The sequence below is a fragment of the Heloderma suspectum genome, chromosome 1, assembly GCF_057233095.1.
Source record: "Heloderma suspectum isolate Gila_16-S chromosome 1, 16-S_ref, whole genome shotgun sequence".
Lineage (NCBI taxonomy): Eukaryota > Metazoa > Chordata > Lepidosauria > Squamata > Helodermatidae > Heloderma > Heloderma suspectum.
The window spans coordinates 121,624,067-121,642,925 of NC_139458.1; the positions used below are offsets into that span (position 1 = coordinate 121,624,067).

The 18,859-nt window shown below is 40.8% G+C and overlaps 1 protein-coding gene across 1 annotated transcript; it reads right to left on the minus strand.

The window, feature by feature from the left end:
- Positions 1 to 1,613: 1,613 nt before the first annotated feature.
- Positions 1,614 to 18,287, minus strand: SPTY2D1 (SPT2 chromatin protein domain containing 1). Its single transcript, XM_084855256.1, has 6 exons — positions 18,052 to 18,287; positions 12,121 to 12,235; positions 9,967 to 11,433; positions 7,211 to 7,370; positions 6,576 to 6,653; positions 1,614 to 3,012 (listed from the first exon to the last, which is right to left on the minus strand). The coding sequence occupies exons 1-6, from the start codon at positions 18,109 to 18,111 to the stop codon at positions 2,916 to 2,918; spliced, it is 1,977 nt and encodes a 658-aa protein (XP_084711382.1). The 5' UTR covers positions 18,112 to 18,287; the 3' UTR covers positions 1,614 to 2,915.
- Positions 18,288 to 18,859: the final 572 nt, after the last annotated feature.

An 18,859-nucleotide genomic window follows, 5' to 3' on the forward strand; every position in this document is an offset into this window, starting at 1 on the left:
ATCATTTAATGGCCAAATTTTCTTTTTAGAGGGTGAAAAAATAAGAAACGTAAAGCAAAAAAAATCCGAAAGAAAAAGAATGCAAATAGACATGCTGAACAGCACATCTGAAAAGAGAATACAATTATGAGAGACTACCTTTGGAATGCAAGATTACGCTGGTGCTCATGGTAAATTATATGAAATGTAATTTAATAAGTGTCACGTGACAGGTTTATTAAAAAGAGTGACATGATGAAAGCGACAGTATAGATCATCTTCCACTTAACTTCTATAAGACAAGTAACACTGAGGTGTTTCAAAATAGTCTTGAATTAAACTTTCAAACAGCAGTTAAAAAATGCATTTGGGTTATAGAGACTATTGTTAGAATTCTAGACTGTATAGAATTCTATTACAAATTTTTTATTAATGCCAAGGCTTGCTGAGGACAAAATCTGGGTTGATTTGGATATTCTTTCATATTAGAATAATAAAGTGAACAGCAACTTGGTCATGTTTCCAACAGTCATTGCCTTGAATGAATAAAAAGAGAAATGGGTGCATCTGTAGGACTATATATACATATATATATATATATAAGGATCATAGCAAGACAAAATAATTTGTTTTACATGAAGTTAACAGTTCTGGAGAAAATAGCACTAGTGATCACACTAAACCTTTAAGTGAAGAGGTCCTGCTAAGCAGCATGCTAATTGTATCAACTGCCCAACTATTTCATTTCAGCAAATTCCACCCCTCATTGAACTGTATAAGCAAAGATTTCCCCTATTTTCTTTACATTAACTCTGCTGATTGAATTTATACATTAGCATAGGAGTTCAAAGGCTGGATTCCTTCTTTCCAGATACTAATTAGGATTCTACCTTTACAAAATGCTTCTTTAAACCGTTGCCAATTTCTGCCAGATTATCCAATGACTGGCTACTCTGCCCAACTGTCTACTTCTAAGTTTCTGAATATAACATTATTCGTAGAAGGGCTGCTTGATGCAGTTTTGAGGAACTGTTGAATGGTGGGTGTTTTTTGTTGTTGCTGTGACTGCATGTCTTGGGTACTTGAGGAATAAAAAATGGGAAACATGGGGCTGAAATTCCAGAGCACAATTCTGTAAAACAGAATGAACCTCTTGCAACATGCACACATTTAATACAGCAACTTTGTTCCTTTTGTAGTGCATAGCTTGAAATCAGAGTGCAACCAAAGTTTCAAAAACAGACAAAAGTGACATCTTGACAAATTATAAAGGTTTGTTTCTCTGCTGGAGATATATTCAGCAGCTTTATAAATAATTATTCAGAATAACTAAAAAGATGCCCGTAATCAACAGAACATTGATTGAACTAGTGTGTATGCTGGACAAAATCTAGTACTAGATGTAGTATACACTGGCAGGCTTTGGCGTTGTTACACAATATACACTTAATCTAAAAGTGGAGACTGAAAAAGTTGGGAGAGAGAGAGAGAGAGAGAGAGAGAGAGAGAGAGAGAGATATTCATATATATATATATATATATATATATATATATATATATATATGAAAAGATATTTCTAAAATGCAGTTACACCAAAGTCATAGAAATTATATATAAAACATTGCAAGTTTGCATTTTCCAGGATACATTTTTATTATTTTTGGCAATGAAATTTCAGCCCTAAGAGGCAAACTAATCATTTGGTCCCATTTGTTATTAAAACAATTTCTGCATGACACTAACAACCCAATGCAGTCTTCTGCACAACAGGACAGTAAAGTATCAGGCAGTGGACTCTCCATGCCAGTTCAAGTGAGACTTCAACCCAATGTACATGTGAGTAGACAGAGATTCCCAAGGCCCCAGGAGTACTGAATTTAACAGGTCAGAGAAAAAGTCCTGTACAGTTAGCAAGTTAACTTAGCAAGGTGGCAGGAGGGGATTTATATTGGAATATGCTGCTGCCTCTTTTCCTCATGCTAAACGCTGCTGCCTTTTATTCCACAACACCTACTTGCAAGGCATGCTGTCAGTCTACTAGTTTGTGAAGTCAAAGCTCTTGATTTTTCAGTACGTGAATTTTTCAAATAATCTTCTCCAAACAGGAATCACAGTACAAGTTTATATTGCTTCCAACATCAATAACAGCAGCTACTTTTTTAAATCTGTGCTTTATCTGAACAGAAAAAGTGACCTAACCATCTTGACTTGGGACACAATTGTGTTTTAAAGAAGAAATGAACATGAACATTCTTCCATTTTTAAGTAAAATGAAGAATGCAGACTGGCATATTGGTATGTAGGCCCACTTGTTGCAAGCCAGTGCATAGTCAGTCAAGTAGTCTACTGACATCCTTGAACTACTTTAGGCAGTAGTAACATTCCATTATTTATTCCATCTAATATTCTCCATTAGTGCATTATTCATTTTGTTAAAAAGAGACCTTGGCAGGTTTTAAAAATAAGTATTTCAGGGTCAAACTAAAGAATCACGGGTTTGATCCAGACTTGCCCCTCCATGAATGGAAAAGCTCCTTTCATTCATGGAGGGAAGTGGGATCCAGTGAAGGCTTCTTCCCACTGAAAGAATGAGCAGAGAGGCCATTTTCTCTGATTCCTCCTTTCCCCTGCACCCCCTTTTCACGCTGTTCTGGAGAGTCCCCCAACCCTCCAGAGCAGCATGAGAAATGGTGTTGGGGTAGTGGGGGCGGGGGGAGAAATTGGAAAAAAATTGCCACCCCACTTCCTTCTTCCAGCACCTGCAGAAATCTCCCGAGTGCAAGTTTGGAGCCAACCCTGTATTTCTAGATTCCCATCTTCTACACAGTTCTTACTCTTTCATATGCAAAGTGAAACAAAAACAAATTTGGAACAAGCAAAAGGATGGGGAGGTGGGGGAGGAAGAGTAACAGAAAACTAGAGCTATGGCAAATTGATTAACGCGTTCTCAGCTTCTTTGCCTGCTTCTTGCGTTTCAGTTCCTCCTCTTCGCGTCTCAGCTCTTCTAGATCTTCTTGCATTCCAAGTCTCAAACTGCAAAATAAAGATTTAGTCACACTAAAATGCAAAGATAATTAAAACCAAAACACAGGAGCACAAAAAATCCGACCTAGAATGAAATCCAGGCTAACATAACTCTCCTCTGATTACCCATTGCCAGACTGCCTGCAGGAATCTGAATAGAACAGCACTACAATTAAGCTAACTGGGAACAATAAGATAAAAATGTTTCCTATAACACAGGGAAGGGAACCTCTCGCTTGAGGAGGTTCCCCATCCGGCCCACAGAGGCTTGGGTTCCTTCTGTAGAGATTAAAAGTAAGCTCCTTAAAATTTCTGTATGTTAAAAATCTCATATGATGCATTGCGCTGGTCTTAGACCAAAATAAAGATATAATATTCGTATGATGCATTTCATAATGGCAATACAATACCTCTGCCTAACTCACGGGAGTGATGGTTTCTCCTCACAGAAAGTGGCATACTTCTACATTTGCTAAGCAACCTACAGTTAATCTAAATACTGGAGATGTGTAAACCCACGCATAAAAGGCATCTGTGACAAACTGCTACACACAGGCTTCAACAATCCCACCTACTACACTCATCATGGCAACTGTTGTACCACTCTCTGGCAAGCACAGCTAGTAGACAGATTTTCTCCAAATCTTGAAGCTGCAGAGATGGGCAGAGATCCTTATGACTCCACCACCTCTGAAGCTGGGAGGAGCTGAGGGGTTTGGTACTGTGGGGCCAATGTACCTGGACAGCCCTGGACATGTACAGTCAAACTAGCAACTCTACCCCCTGCCAGCTTTTCCTGCTCTGGAGCAGGAAAAGTGGGCAGGAGAAGAGTTGGGTGCCACTGTGGCACTTAGCTAGCCACTCTTTTCATCTACCCTTCCCAACTGACCACTTTCCCTTGGGAAAGGCTGTGTGTGCTGCTCATCTTCCAACATGCCAACAATTCCTTTCCATTTTCTACATAAGGCAAGAAGGCTTTGGCCTACAACTCCCATTATCCCTAGCTATCATGGCCGATGGTAAGTGCTGATGGGGCTTGTAGTCCAAAACATCTGGAAGGCACCAGGTTGGGGAAGGCTGCTCTACACAGAAGACCAGACACAGCTCTGACATCAGAAAGGGCAACATTCGGAAACCATTTCAAAGTCCCTGTATATTCTGCTGCTAACCTGAATGTTGCCATTTTCCAACAGGCATTTCAAGGGGAGATTCCATCATAAAATAGCTGGACTGAAACTAAGAATGAAATCTGATTCTATCTGTTTGGGTATGAGCAGGAACAATGGTTTCTTGTCTCACTACAGGTGTTACATTTGCTCAACCATGCTAAGATTCTGTTATCACCCAGTACTGCTTTTGTGAATTGTCACTGTGCTTATTTTGCATACTTTTAAGCTCTAACTGAATTGTCACTTTTTGAATTTGTTGCCATCTAACAGTTCCCCCCTACACTCACATGTATATACACCTGCCAACTGAGGACAACACTTCAGGCACCTGATGAAGTGGACTCTAGTTCACGAAAGCTTATGGCATAATTATATGTGTTAGTCTTTAAGACGTACAAGACCGTATATTTTTGTAAATCCAGAGAGGTTCACAATGTTTCCAAAAGTCATACAAACCTTTAAAAACACCACGACCAGGAACCAAAGGATTGGGTTTGGCTCATGCAAGAGGTTTCAACTAGTCCCGTGGAACTTTTTACTTTTCAAATTGCTAATATCCCTGCCATATCACAAACTGCTTTTCAAGCTCCCCTTGGTTTCAAAAAGCAGTTTTCCATGCAGAATGCAGGGCTACTACTGGAGATAAGCAAGCTAATTTCCCCTTTGGTTACCAAAACTAGTTCCATGGTTGTTTTGATTCAGGCCATGGAATGTTACAACTGTAGAGCAACCACCGAGCATGCCTCTTCATTTCATCTTCATACAGATCCATCTCATACACTATGCCAAGCGAAACCCAAATTTCTCACAAGGCATAGACTCAACAGGAAACTTGAGCCATCCCCCGCTCCCCTTTACAATGCACATGTTTGTAACCTTGTGCTTGCCATATTTACTTTTAGATGTAAACTTAACAGATCTTAGATGCATGGTTATTAACCTTAGATACATATTCCTTACTTTCTGTTCAATGGAAATGAATGAAATATGACCATTGAAAAGCACTGACTATGAGGTATTAAAACTTTGCCCATGGTGTTTGATCATCAGTGGCTATTTGGTGACAAGAGAGGAAACGATAGTTAATTCAGGGAAATCAAGATACTTAATTTGTGAAAGAAAGGTGTACATCAATTTTGTACTCATCTTGAACAGAGATCTACCTAATGTCAAAAGTTCCGCTTTGTACAGTGATACACATCACACTTATTTCCACTTGAACGCTAATTTGGGCTTCGTTGCAAATCTTTCCAGCAGAGTGACAGTGTTAATGAAATTCTAGAATTTAATTTCCCTTCTCTTTCAGCCTTCATTCAACCGCTCAATGTTCAATGAACCCATTTTCATAAAAATGATTATACATAGCCCATTAATTCAAGACAGGATTATGAAGTCACTACCACACAGAGTTTCTTTCCTTAATAATAGACTATTCTAACATGGGATCAATATCCTTGCTTTGTGCTGATGCCCTCAAGGATTGTGCGTGGCACTGCCAGATTTTTAATGAATAGGCTGCCCCATCCCAAGGTGACACTATATTAACTTTTCTACTCTATACCCGGCCACCAAAAACAGTTTTAATGAAAAAAACTTCATACATCCCTTCTGAAGAAATGAAGGACAGAAAGAGGAGGACATCGCTTTCTCAAGTGTGTTGAATAATTCTATGGTCTCCTTAAACTAAGTTTAAAACTAAGCTGGGGTACTAAATGTGAACCCAGAAGTCTTGCCAAATGCTTTAATACCTTTTCTCTTACTATATCAAGAGCGGTGAGAATTTGGAAACCATCAAAACTAAACAGGAAAGGGATGCATAGAACTACAACAACTAACTAATTTGGATCCCTAGAAACTCTTAGCTGGTTGGGTATAAGAGAAAGGAGTTGCATGGAGACACCTTCCCAAGTGAGATATCAACATTAAATCTAGTTGACTTAGGTTGTTATCTTGTACCCACTCACCTAGGAGCAAACCTCATTGAACTCAGTGGTGTTTACTTTTGAGCAGACCTGTACAGGACTGTATTATTTCCAAGCATCCCACCACAAATCCAAGTGTGACAGCTATGGTAGGCATTCTATGTATCTGTGACACTACCTTATATACACATTATTTTGGCACATGACCAAGAATTGAAGATTCAGGGTCTAAAAGTAGCTCAGCCTCAGGAAAATTCTTTGTTACTGGTCTGTAAAATGAAAAATAATGGAGTACCTCACAAAGTTGCTGCTATGACTCTAAGGCACTATAGAAATGCTACATAAATAATGAAGTAAATGCAGAATGCCATGGGAAGTGGAGGTGAACTACAAGGTGATTGGTATTTAGAATCATGTTGTCTGAAGTGTTTTCGATCGAGGACAAAAAAACTGAAGGAAGGAATTTAGCTCTAACACTTACCTTTTGGCTTCCTCTTTCTGTTGCTCTTTCCAGCTGCTTTCCATGTAACGTAAGGCATAATCACTTTCATCTCTATACCTATAATAGCAAAGTTAAATGCAATATACTCACTGTTACGAGAAAATAAATGCATGTGCTTCAGCATTGAAATGTATACTTATTTAAATAAAATAGAAATGTTTCCAGTTATCTTATAATTACAGGGCTAGACCAAGCCACCTTAAATCACTCAGGGAGGGACTGATTAGTCTAACTAATCACATGCTTTGACAAATGCTACCAAATACTGTGTTGTTTATATAGACAAAATAGTATATCAACAGTTTCCCCCCCAGCAAAAGTAGTGCAAGTCACATAACATTCCCAGAAGCCAACTGTATTGTGAGAACATACACTTATCCAGTATGTTTTATCCTTAGTTAAAATGGATGCAAATGTTTGCTCAAACTCTGTTCACCTGTGAAACTCCAATTTAAAAGCTGCTCATGCAGGAAAAATTATGCAATCAGGTAAAAAATCTTGCACTTTTTTCCTCTTAAAAATCTCTCTTCACTTGCATTTTTTGGCAATTTATATACATGCTATAGATTAGTGTAAGTACACAGTGGAAAATTATGTTAAAGGTTATTTCTCACCTAGACCGATCATAGCCAAATATCTCTTTAATATGTTTAGAGATTTCTTCTTGAGGCTCTCCTTCATCATCAATGAAGTCCTCCATTTCAGAATCATATTCCTCTTCATCTTCGTATTGCCTTTTATAAGTAATAGGTGGAAGAGAAGACCTTGGAAACCCTAAGGGGGAAGATTTAGATGTATAAAATATATTCATAAGCCAATTGTGGCTAGGATTTTACACTGCTTATTTTTCATGAGCTAATACATTCATTTTCACGAGGATTTACATGGGTTAAATTGTGTGCAGCTATGGCTACAAAACATTTAAATAATGAATTCATTGATTATAAACGCCTTAGCAAGAAGAATTACTTCTGTCATAAGAATAAAAATGTGAGCACTGCACCAACACTATTAATATGATTGTGGACAAAAGCAATCCACCCTTCTAATAATTCTAATATTATTCTAACCCATCATAAGCATGGCAAGCAAGGCAAATAATGTATAAGCATGGCTAATAAGGTGCACATGTATGTATCTGAAAATGATCAGACAGTTTAATCATCCCATATTTTCAGAAATATAGTCGGCATAACTTGACATGTGATCCCCAGATCTTAGAAAGCAGTGTAATGCCAGACATGTGAAGGCATGTTACGCCAGTACTCATATTACACCAATACTTTTTCAGCTGCATTGGCTGCCAGTCCATTTCCGGGCACGATTCAAAGTGCTGGTATTAACATTCAAAGCCCTTAACAGCTTGGTGCCAAGTTATGTGAAGGATTGCCTCCTCCCATATGTGCCTGGCTGGACCTTAAGATCATCGTCAGCGGCCCATTCTCCGTGAGCCCCTGCCAAAGGAAGTGAGGCAGGTGGCTATTAGGAGGAGGGCTTTTTCTGTTGTGGCACCCCGGCTCTGGAATGAGCTCCCTAGTGAGGTTCGCCTGGCACCTACATTGTGTTCCTTTCGATGCCAGGTGAAGACCTTTTTATTTTCCCAGGCATTTTAGCATTTTAGCTTTCTAAACTTTTTGCTTTGCTGTTTTAAATCTGTATTTTAAACTCCTGCACTGCTACTAGGTTTTATTGTGGTTGTATTGTTATATTGTGGTTTTAATGTTCTATATATTTTAAATTGTTTTATTGCGTGCTGTTTGGTTTTAATTTTTGTGAACCGCCCAGAGAGCTTCGGCTATTGGGCGGTATAGAAATGAAATAAATATATAAACCAATGAATGAATGAATGAATGAATGAATGAATGTCTTGCGTTTAGGAGCAAAAACATTTTTTGTGTTCCTATAGTGGGCCAGCATCTTCTCCCTCTCCAGGATGGTTGAGCATCCTTTCTCTTGGAGGAAGGGCACAGGCAATAGAGTGGCAGTGAGCCAATTTAGATGGAACAATAAGGGTGTAGCATGTCCCTGCTGACTGCTAAAAAGATTAAGGTGAAGCTCTGTTTGTCCTGCCCTGCAAGGCAAAGGACTGCTCCAAGAGTACTATGGCTCCTCTTTTTTCTTAACTGGAGCAGTTCCTACACTTTAGATCAGGGGTGGGGAACCAAGTAGGCTCCAGAGGCCAGACTGCCTCCCAGACACCGGACATCAGTTAGGCCCCATCTGAAGCATCCAGTTGGTGCTTTGGCCAGGGAACCGGCTTCATTCCTCCTTCACCTTCCCTGCAAGTGGAAGGCAAAGGATGAGCAAAGTACACTTGGTTGGCCTATATTAGTCAGCCCAGCTTCACTCCTGCTAGCAGGAGCAAAGCGCACACAGCTGGCATTTGCAAGCATCCAGGCAGTTTCACTCATCTGTTACTTTCCCCATGTGAAAAAGGTGAAGGGCAAGTGAAGTGCATTCAGCTGGTACCTACAGGAGCTTCTAAAACCAGTGGCCAAGTGCACAGACTGGTTTCACTCCTGCTTCTCATTCCCTGCATAGGGAACAAGAAGCAGGTGTGAAGAACACTCAGCCAGTGCTTGCAGGACCTCCTGCAAACATTGGTTAAGTGCATGGCACTTAGTACACTGCTGTGCACTAAGGGGAATCTCCTTGCTGAAGATAACAAGGGGGATCCCCCTGGTTATCTCCGATCACAGATTGGAGATAACACAGGGATTCTTCTCCCCACCGTCTCCCTACGCCCCTGGTAGCTTTCTGGCCAGGGGATTGGCCTTGGGGAGGGGAGTGGACAGGGCCCACAGACAGAGCCCAAGCCTCTGCATGCCAGATTAGGCCCTTGGGCCGGAGATTCCCCATCCCTGCTTTAGATCAGTGGAATTTTCCTTGCCCCCTGAAATCATCTGTAATGGAAAAATATTTTCAACTACACGGAACACTCTTAGTTATAGGCCCAGCCTCAATGTCATCTGGCCTGTGAGGGGAAGGCTGTGGGGGCAATCCAGCTCCTGCACCCTGTATGGGTCCACACTCCTCCATAAAACTGTATCTATGTTTGTGAAATGCAATCAAATTTATAATGCTAAGTACTTAGAACACATGTTTTCCTTTCCCTTTTTCTTTTAAAAGATTGAAATCCTATACACATTTTATTGGAGTAAGAGCCACTGAAATTAGTGAATCGTACACAGAAGTAAGCATGCACTGGACTGCGGGACTGTAGAAATGAAAACACTCGTGTTTGAGCATATTATTACTAAGCAGTACATTTGAGAATACAGCTTCAAACAGCTGCAACGAAAAAACAAAAGTATGAATGAACCAAGGAATACGTATCAACCTATTAGTTAATAAAAAACTTTCAAGATACCTTGTGGGGGAATTCCAGGTCTTTGCTGAGGAAATGGCCTCATTCCATTCATCTGGCCAGTAACTTGTCTCGGGACCAGATTTTTAGATGAAATTGTTTCTGATACAACAGTGCACTTTGGTTTCAGAGTTCCAACTGATGTGCTGCTTGGCCGGCCTGGTCCTGATCCTGAGCTGCTACCTCTTCCCAGTCCAGTGTTTAGGCTGCTATTGGGCCGGCCAGGTCCAATGCTTTGACTACTGCTAGAACGCACTGGTCCTGAACTGCTGCCTGGTCTGCCAGATCCCATGCCTAAACTATTACCCGGTCGGTCAGGTCCCATGCTTGAGCTGCTGCTTCGCTGGCCCAATCCTGAGCTGCTTCCTGATCGCCCAGGTCCCATGCCTTGCAATCCATGTCCAGTAATCAAACTGCTGCTTGGCCGCCCTGGACCTGTATTCAAGCTGCTCTTTGCTCGTGGAAGAGTTCCTCCTGTTGCTGAACTGCTGCTTGTTTGCTTAGAGCTGCAAGTTTTTACACCGTCATGCAGGGTAGCAGCCACACTAGCTGGTTTTGTATGGCTAGTAGTTTTTTTCAGACCAGATTCTTTAGTAGATGGTTGTCTGAGTGTTCCATTTGCAGCTGTCTTTGAGACAGGAGTATGGGAGTTGGATCCAGATTTTCCTCCTCCACTGGATGCCAGTTTAATATGACTGTTGTTAGATGGGCTTTTTATAGGTCCCTTGTGGGAGGGCTTTGCTTTTTCAATGTGGTTGTGTTTGGAGGAAGATGACAACCTTGAAGGTTTTTCACTGAATGTTGGGCCTTTGGCTTTCTTATCAGTACCACTTTGCAAGGAAATGCCTCCTTTAGAGAAGGAATGTTTATCTGTTGAATGCTTGCTGAGTTTAGCATTCATGAACTCCTTCTGTAAAATTTCTTTTTTGGAAGAACTTGACGCACTTATATGTTTTGTTTCTTTTTCTACTTTCTTCTCTTTTAGTAGAACTGCTTTTCTGTTTTTCCGCTCTAGGAATTCTCGCTCTCTTAGTTCTTCTGCTGTCATAGGCCTTTCCTCTGTCTTTTTCACAACTTTTATTTCAACTGGCTCATATTGTTTTTTTTCAGCCAGCTTCAAAAGATCTCTAAAATTCATTGTCGGAGGAGCACTTTTGGGAGGTGCCTTTGGTTTCATTGGTGTTTTGGATGGCTTTTCTTCGTACTCATGCTCAGATTCATGCTCAGATTCTGTCTGACTATACTCAAACTGCTCCATTTCATCACCTGTCATGCATTCACCTCCTTCTGTGTTTCTATCAGAGCTGCTTTCACGACCTTGCCTCTTTTTCGGCTTCTCTTCAACAGGAATGCCATTATAGCCACGGAAATTGTCCTTTGTCCGTGAAGCCATAGCTCTTGCTTTTCGGTCATGTTTCAATTCCACACGCTTAGCGAGAAGTCCTTCTTTTCTTCTTTTTTCCTCAAGAACTATAAAGAAGGAAAATTTATAAAAATGGTTCTTTTATGCTTGAGAAACCTGGGATATTTTGATATACATAAATTCATGCTCAGTTTACATACTGACTACACATTACCTAAGTAATCAAAATGCAGATTAAACTTAAAAGTTACACTTGTGAATAACAGAGCGGAATTTTAATTAACAGCCTCTCTTTAAACACTAGGGCTGGGATCCAAAGAACTGTACAATTAATTCAGCACACCCAAGAGGCTTGGGCTTCAGTTTCTCAGGCAGCAGCTCCCAGTTCCACAAGGCAAACTGAAAGTCCCCTCAGTTTCAAAGCAAAGAGCAGTTTTGTGATATGGAATGGGGGTCTTGTGCCATAGAAAGTAGCTCTTTCTATGATGGACAAAAAGAGTAGCTGGGAGGTTTATACACACACACACACCCCTACCTTTTTTCTATTAAAGATACCAGATGTCAAAACTACTCATCAGTCTGTGTGAGACGCTGGTTTCTAACCAGAACTAAGGCTACAAAAAAGTGTATCAACCTTTTGCAGTTTTGCCACTGCTTTTGTATGATTCTGGAAGCTAACACACATCAAAAGCAAGCCATGACAATGTTCAAAAGGAATGGAGAAAAATGTTATTCCAAAGAATAACTGATAATGAACGCTGAGAAGGGGAGGAAAAGTAATTTTTATGTTCTACCTTTTTTCTTCTGTTCCTCTTCTTGCCGTTTGAGGAAAGCTCGTACAGCAGCTGATTGGACACCTTTAACTTTTGGATCCTTTTTGGGAGGGCCTACTGCCAAACTGTACCTTTTCTGCAAAGAAAGAAAGCTTCAGGTAAATGAGTAATAGTTATAAGCTTATTAATCGATTTCAGTGGTGTTCAAGCTGCTTAGCATTGCACAGGAAGTTCCATTACATGCCAGGTTAAGAGCTACTTTACAAAAACTACAGTGCATGCCTGGAGCTACTGTGAGCTCATGCACATGTACAGTGACTGAGTAAATCATATCCATCTTTTCCTCACACCTCTGTGTAGGAAGTTTGAGAGGTTTTCAAAGAGAAAACGTGGTAAACAAAACAAGAAATAAATGTTTAAACTGCTTGGGATGCAAAGAAGCACAAGTGAATCACTTCCTGTCCCCAAGCTTCAGGGTCTCATCAAGAAGGAAAAGAACTGTCTTGCCTTTGAGGGGGCCGAATGCACCTCTGAACATCGAGACAGGAAGGAAATGAAGATGACAGGGAAAAGAGCCATGCAAGAGAAAGGTATACCTTTAGAGAGTGGGATACAAAGGGAGAAAGCTGATAACTTTTATTGGTACAATTCCTGCTGGTGAAAGATTACAAGGTTCAAGCCTCTCAATGCTCTACTTCAAAAACTTACATTTCACTAACAAAATTCATGAACTTACTATTTCTCTATTGCTCTCTGGGGGATTTAATCACTCTGTTTCTAATCGACAAAATATCAAGTTATGGTCATTTAAAATACTTATTTCAAATATTGAAATAATTATTTTAAAATAAATTATTTTTCTTGAGGTACTTTTTCCTAAATTGACAGGTCATCTAATGTTTTAGGCTGAAATCCTGATATTTACCTGACAGTAAGTCCCACTGAACATAGTGGCTACATTCCGTATTAAGGTCAAACCATGGTTTGGCATTGTGAAAATGAGCAGGCATGAGACTTGGCTTCATGCTTTCTCTCCTCCCCTTCCTCTATGTACAAGTGAGAGTAGAAGCTTCTGATCCTGGTTTGTGGCAAACCATAGTTTTCCATTTTGTCAGAACTCAGCAAACTATGATTTGCTCAAACTGTATTTGGTCCGCAAAGCAGAACTGCAAACTTGGGGAAGGGAGGATGCTTTCATGTTACACCAGGCCTTCATGGAACCTACTCCCATAGAAATATGCATGGAAGTGAGCTGCACATCTATTTGTGCAAACAGAACACATCATGGTGAAACGTAATACTATATTCTTGACAGATGGGTGTGAATACAACATGGGCTATATTTTATATAACAGCATCCAGTGTTTATACAAATAGAGGTTTTGTACTTAACTTGTGGTAAGTTATTTAGGATGTGCTTGCTCACTGTCACAAATTCAACTGTAATTGCTTGTTTCAGCTGTATGGGAAAAAAATGCTGTGAATCATGTTTGTGTTTATTGACTTTGAATTGACCGATATTCCTATTCCGTGAAGTGAGGAAGTGTAGATGTGTGTATAAGCCTTAATAAAACAAGCAGCTTATATGAAGCATAAAACTCTATTCCAGTTGCCCTATTAATATTCATGCCAGCTCCTTCAGCACTAAGTGAACAAGCACCAACATTCCATTCTCTTTTTGTTAAATCATTGAGCCTTACACAGATATATCCAAATGTTTGCCTCTCAGTGGAGAAAAGCACAGGTCAGGCTCTCCTGTGTGCTTTTTAAACCAGTAAACACATTAGTTCTTTCCAAGTAGCACCAGATGGCAACTGTATAGTTGAATGCTGCAGCACTGTGCAAGCTGCACATTGCTGTTATCACAAAGCACTGGCCCTTTAAGTGATAAGCATGAGTAGAAAATCACAAAGGCCCTTAAAAGTTATTTTAAAAAACCCTGGTAAAATCAGCCCTCTCAACAACATTAGTCTAAAATTAGCACTTATTCCCTCTCTTACAAACAGAGCAGGTGTGTTTTAAAAATTCATCCTCCCCTAACTAAGAATGAAAACACCACCTGGTTTTGGCTCTTTCAGAAGTTTTTCAACTGTCTTAAGTACAATGAAGAAATCTCTCAACTCTGACAGAACCAGCTTCATATTCAAAATGATCTACAGTAGAGAGCTAAAATGAGGCTAAAAAATTCTCTCAGGGATATAATTTTATTTCAAGGCCTCAAAGCTAATTCTTAATCTGTTACTTAAAAAGACACATAACTAATTTAAATCCCACAGCTCAACTTTTACAAATATGTTTTCTTTTTATCATACACACTCCTTTGGCTAGTTTCAATCCCTATGTTATAGGGGCCCCACCCATATAACCATGTCATAGTAGCAAGGATTACTTTTTAAATATTGTTAACAGAGATATCTATACTTGGATCAGATATTGAGGTATCTCCAGTAATAACTGAACTATCAGTGAACTATGAGTGAAAGCATTACTAGCCCACTAGTCACCTCACTTTGAAAACAGCTAATTATATCTTAGTGTAGTTTTCCCAAGGGAGATGAACCAATCAGTCTATAATTTTAGTGAGACATGATGCAATACTATTATTGTTTTTACTTCTCATATAAATTATCAAGTATGTTCTCGTTCATCGTCTAACAAAGGATGGCTTCAGTTCTAAAATCCTTATCAATCAGTAAAATTTCTGAGTAACCTCTTGGGCTTATTTCTTAACAATGGCTTGAAATGGGTCTCAAATCAGCTCCAGGAAAATACAATACATACATTTTTATAGCACAATCCTATTCATATTTACTCAGACTTAAACTCCATTAAACAAGTGGGACTTTTTTCCAAAGTTAATGGGATGGTTCCCTTCCAACAGACTACTTCTCCCATCAGAGGAAGGGAACCTTTAGATCCAACCAAATGTTGCTTAGGATTGCAGCCTTAGGAAAACAAATATCCATTGATTTTGCTATCCTCAAGGAAGAGTGCAACATCCCCAAATCAACAATAAAGATCAAATTCTACTGGATGCCAAACATTTTATTTGATATTTCTGAGCTTTCACCATGAGATCTTTGAGGGAAAAGGCTTTAAAGAATTATTTCTATATTGTGTTACTTTCTTGTTAATGCTTTTCACTGCCTTAAGAGATCGTTCTCAACACATATTGGGAATATCTGTTAAATAAAACACATACTTTGCTAACAACGTCTTCAAAAGACAGTGAATGTCCTCTTACACACAAACTCACTATAGTCTTTGCAGCTGTCTTTTATCCAACATATGCTGCAATCTATCTTGTGTCCAGGAGGACTCAGTGGCAGAAGGACTCACAGGGCTCAATTTCTCTTTAATCTATTCCAAACTTGCAGGATACCCAAACTCTTAGTACCATTACACAAACACAGTTTCATAATACAGAGCTAGAATTTAACTATTCAAAGAAATGGGATAAGGACCTTGGAAGATTTATAATAAAAGAGACTTGCAAATATCTGTGGGAACAATCCCCAACTGTAAATATTGTTATGGATCAAAAAAGATTGTCCCCTTATACAACACACCATAGAAACCGAAGACCACATACTAGAATCTGAATGGGTTTGGAAACAGTTAAAGGAGATTTTTATACACAGAGTAGCCCTGCCCATTAAAGAGTTTTTTCAAGCAACGGTGCTAAGGCTGTCCAGAATATATTTGCTGTTCAGCTACCTTTGGATCTAGTGTTTGTCTAGGACTGCAATCCTATGAACACTTATCTGAAGGTAAATCCCATTGAACTAAGTGGAATTTACTTCAGAATAAACATGCAGAGCATTTGCCTGTAAGTACAGCTTCTTTGTTGTGCAAGTATGTCTTTGCTGCATTAGCTGTACAAAGATTGCAGTTGCAAATACTGGAAGAAATCACTGCAGCCCTCCATTCAAAACTGATTGAAGATTTGGGAAATTATAACAATATTTCAACAGGCATTGTTAGTGTGATACAAAAAGAAGAGGATTGCCTCACAAGACTGATAAATGTATACTTTTCTGTAGGATTAAATACAGGATATGGCATTTCAGCCATAATGCTTTCTACTCATAGATAATAAATACACTTTATTTAATGGCTTGAGCCACTCCACTGAGGGTATAGAACTACAGAGAAATCCAAAAGGATGTACAGCCCAGTTTTTCCACCTTCCTCATGGCATGTGATGGCACAATCACTTCTAGACCATTAACTTAAAAATCTTCATGCAGTCCTTCCGCCTCAACATGGTCAAGGGAGGGTGATATGGGAGGGCTGAAAGGGATCTGAGCTTCCCATGCCCTGCAAATAGCCTGGGACAGTGACTTCTCCCTCATGTGCCATGAGGAAGGTAGGGAGAGCAGAGATCTCTTATACCTTCCCACCAGCATGGCTAATGGCTAGGAATGCTGGGAGCTGTAGTCCAAAACATCTGGAGTGCACCAGGTTGGGGAAGACTGCCCTGGGGGATCCCTCCATGGGCATTGTTCCCAGCGGATTTTATTTATGCTAGATTTATCTGATTGAACTGATGTTTTTGTATATAAAAAAAAAGAAAACTCCTCTTATCAGAACTTCACAAATAGCTACAACAGCAATTCAAGTGGCTATGAAACTCACAATTTTATTACCATGCACTGCAATATATGTCAATGAATTTCACAAACTACAGCGATGACCTTATAACTATCATCTTTGAAGTATAGTAGGTAGGCATGTTTATGTATTTTTTAACCTAGGAGCTTTTAGGTGGACATATAAGCAACTACAAATGTATACACAAACTATACACAACGTACCCAAACATAATATCCAACTGACAATAAGGACTTGCATGGAGTAAACTGAGAACAGATCAAATGTGTGTTTGAATACGCATAGCTGAGGCAGAATTAAAACTGCAAAAAGTCATCTTATTTCTTGTGACTGAACCTTGTACTACCTTTTTCTGTCTTAACTTTCTTCACTTGCTTCCAAACACATTTCTGGAAGGAAAAAAACACACCAACACACCTGAACTCCCCTCCTCGCTGGCAAAAACACATGGCAATAAGGGTATTTCTGCTGCAATCTTTTGAAGGCTGGAGCAGTCCCCTCTTGGCTAGCACAATACAGATAAATCGCTTCAATTAAAAAATACCCAAATGAACAGAAATGACATGCAAGTAGTTTTTTGGATCCTCTAGTATCTCAATCTCACATTCTGTTTGGACACAACCTTAATGTATGTCTCCGCACAAACTTTAGTACCACCTATTCATATGCCAAGTTTCTGTTCAAGGGGAGAATAATTTTTATGTAACTTCTAGTACATACCAATAACTACAATTTAACTTTTAGGTTGGCCAGTCTTATTTTATGGACAGCGTTATTTGTGAAATACTGGAAGAGCGGGGCGGGGGGGGAGCACCAAGTGGAAAAGGTTTGAAGAGAAATGTCTAGAACGGGAAAGAAGGTTTAGTTTCCTCCCTCACCAAAGAAGGCTTGGTGCAGCTAAAACCATCATCGTAGTGTATAAACCTCTCAAGGTTTCTAAACCCAAGAGGAAGTATTTTAACAGGGCTTCGTCCGGATATCTTGCCAAACAGGCTCCTCACAAGCTGTCAGCAGCTGGATGAACAGAAACTTAATATCCTGAGACAAACCAGAAGAACTGGGCTCCATAACTCCTGAGCTACGGTCGTGCAGTGCGAAGTGGACTGCGTGCGTGTGAATGAGCGACGGCAAAGGACCCTTCGCCTTCCCGTGACAGGCGACGACCGAGAGGAGGAAAGGGGCGCATGTGTGCGAGGGCGGGGAGACGTCCAGAGTGGAAGGGGCTGGCAGCGGCCGGTTCCGCGACGCAGCAGGCGTCCACGTCAAGCCCCATCCTCCCCATCTTCCTCCAGCCCCGCTTTCGCCTCCCCTCGAAACCAGCCCTCCTCTCCCTCTCACCGGCACCGCGCTGAGTCCCTGCTGTTCCGAGGCCACCATGAGGATCTCGCGGAATTCCATGCTGGGCTCCGCAGCCCTTTCCCCCGCAAGGGGCTCAAGCTGTCGGGAAAAGGCGCCCCGCGCTCGCCACCACCGCTACTACTTCTCCTCAGCCCCTCTCCTAGCCCAGCTGACGAAAAAGTTGCTCACGGACGTGACGCCCCGCCCTTCCCCTCGCAGCATACTCACTTCCGGCCCCGAAGCCGCACTCCCCACCCCTTATATCACTTCGCAGGCGTCAGCCTTTTTTTTTTTAAGGTGAGCGTCACTTCCGTCACCTACGCCATACGCAAGCACGCACCTGTCTTCTTCCGGAGGATACGTGTACGTCACGTGACGCAACCTCTTTCGAAAACCCAGCGGCAGCGCACACGTGGTGGGGCGGGGCTTAGGGTGCTCGTTCTGTATGTAGAATGATGCTGGCTCCGCCCCCCTTGAGAAGGGCCCCCCGCCTTTGCCGCGGGGGAGGAGGGGGCCGTCCCGGTGAGTCCCTCCTTCCTTCCGGCCGTCTGCTCCACGTTTTGCTCTGATTTTCTCTCGGTTGCTGCTGTGTATCATTGATCCTGTTTCCCTGTATTTCTTTCAATCCGGTTTGTCTTTGCCGTTGGCTTATTTGTACTTTGTGCTCTGCACCTGCTACGTTTAAAATCAACAAGAGCCTGTGATATTTGTGATGGGAAAGAGGTGAAGACTGCAAATCGGTTGGGGTGTAGAGCAGTTGTACCTTCCGAACCGTGTGTTCACTCGGAAATAAGCCCCCCTTCGTGCT

What these genes read in the sequence shown, in the direction of transcription:
- SPTY2D1 (XM_084855256.1), bottom strand. Translation starts at nt 18,111, where the DNA reads ATGGAATTCCGCGAGATCCTCATGGTGGCCTCGGAACAGCAGGGACTC. An exon ending in AGGGACTCAGCGCGGTGCCG is followed by an intron (nt 12,236 to 18,051) that starts GTGAGAGGGAGA and finishes CTTTCTTTGCAG; the next exon opens with AAAAGGTACAGTTTGGCAGT. An exon ending in AGAGGAACAGAAGAAAAAAG is followed by an intron (nt 11,434 to 12,120) that starts GTAGAACATAAA and finishes CCTTCTTTATAG; the next exon opens with TTCTTGAGGAAAAAAGAAGA.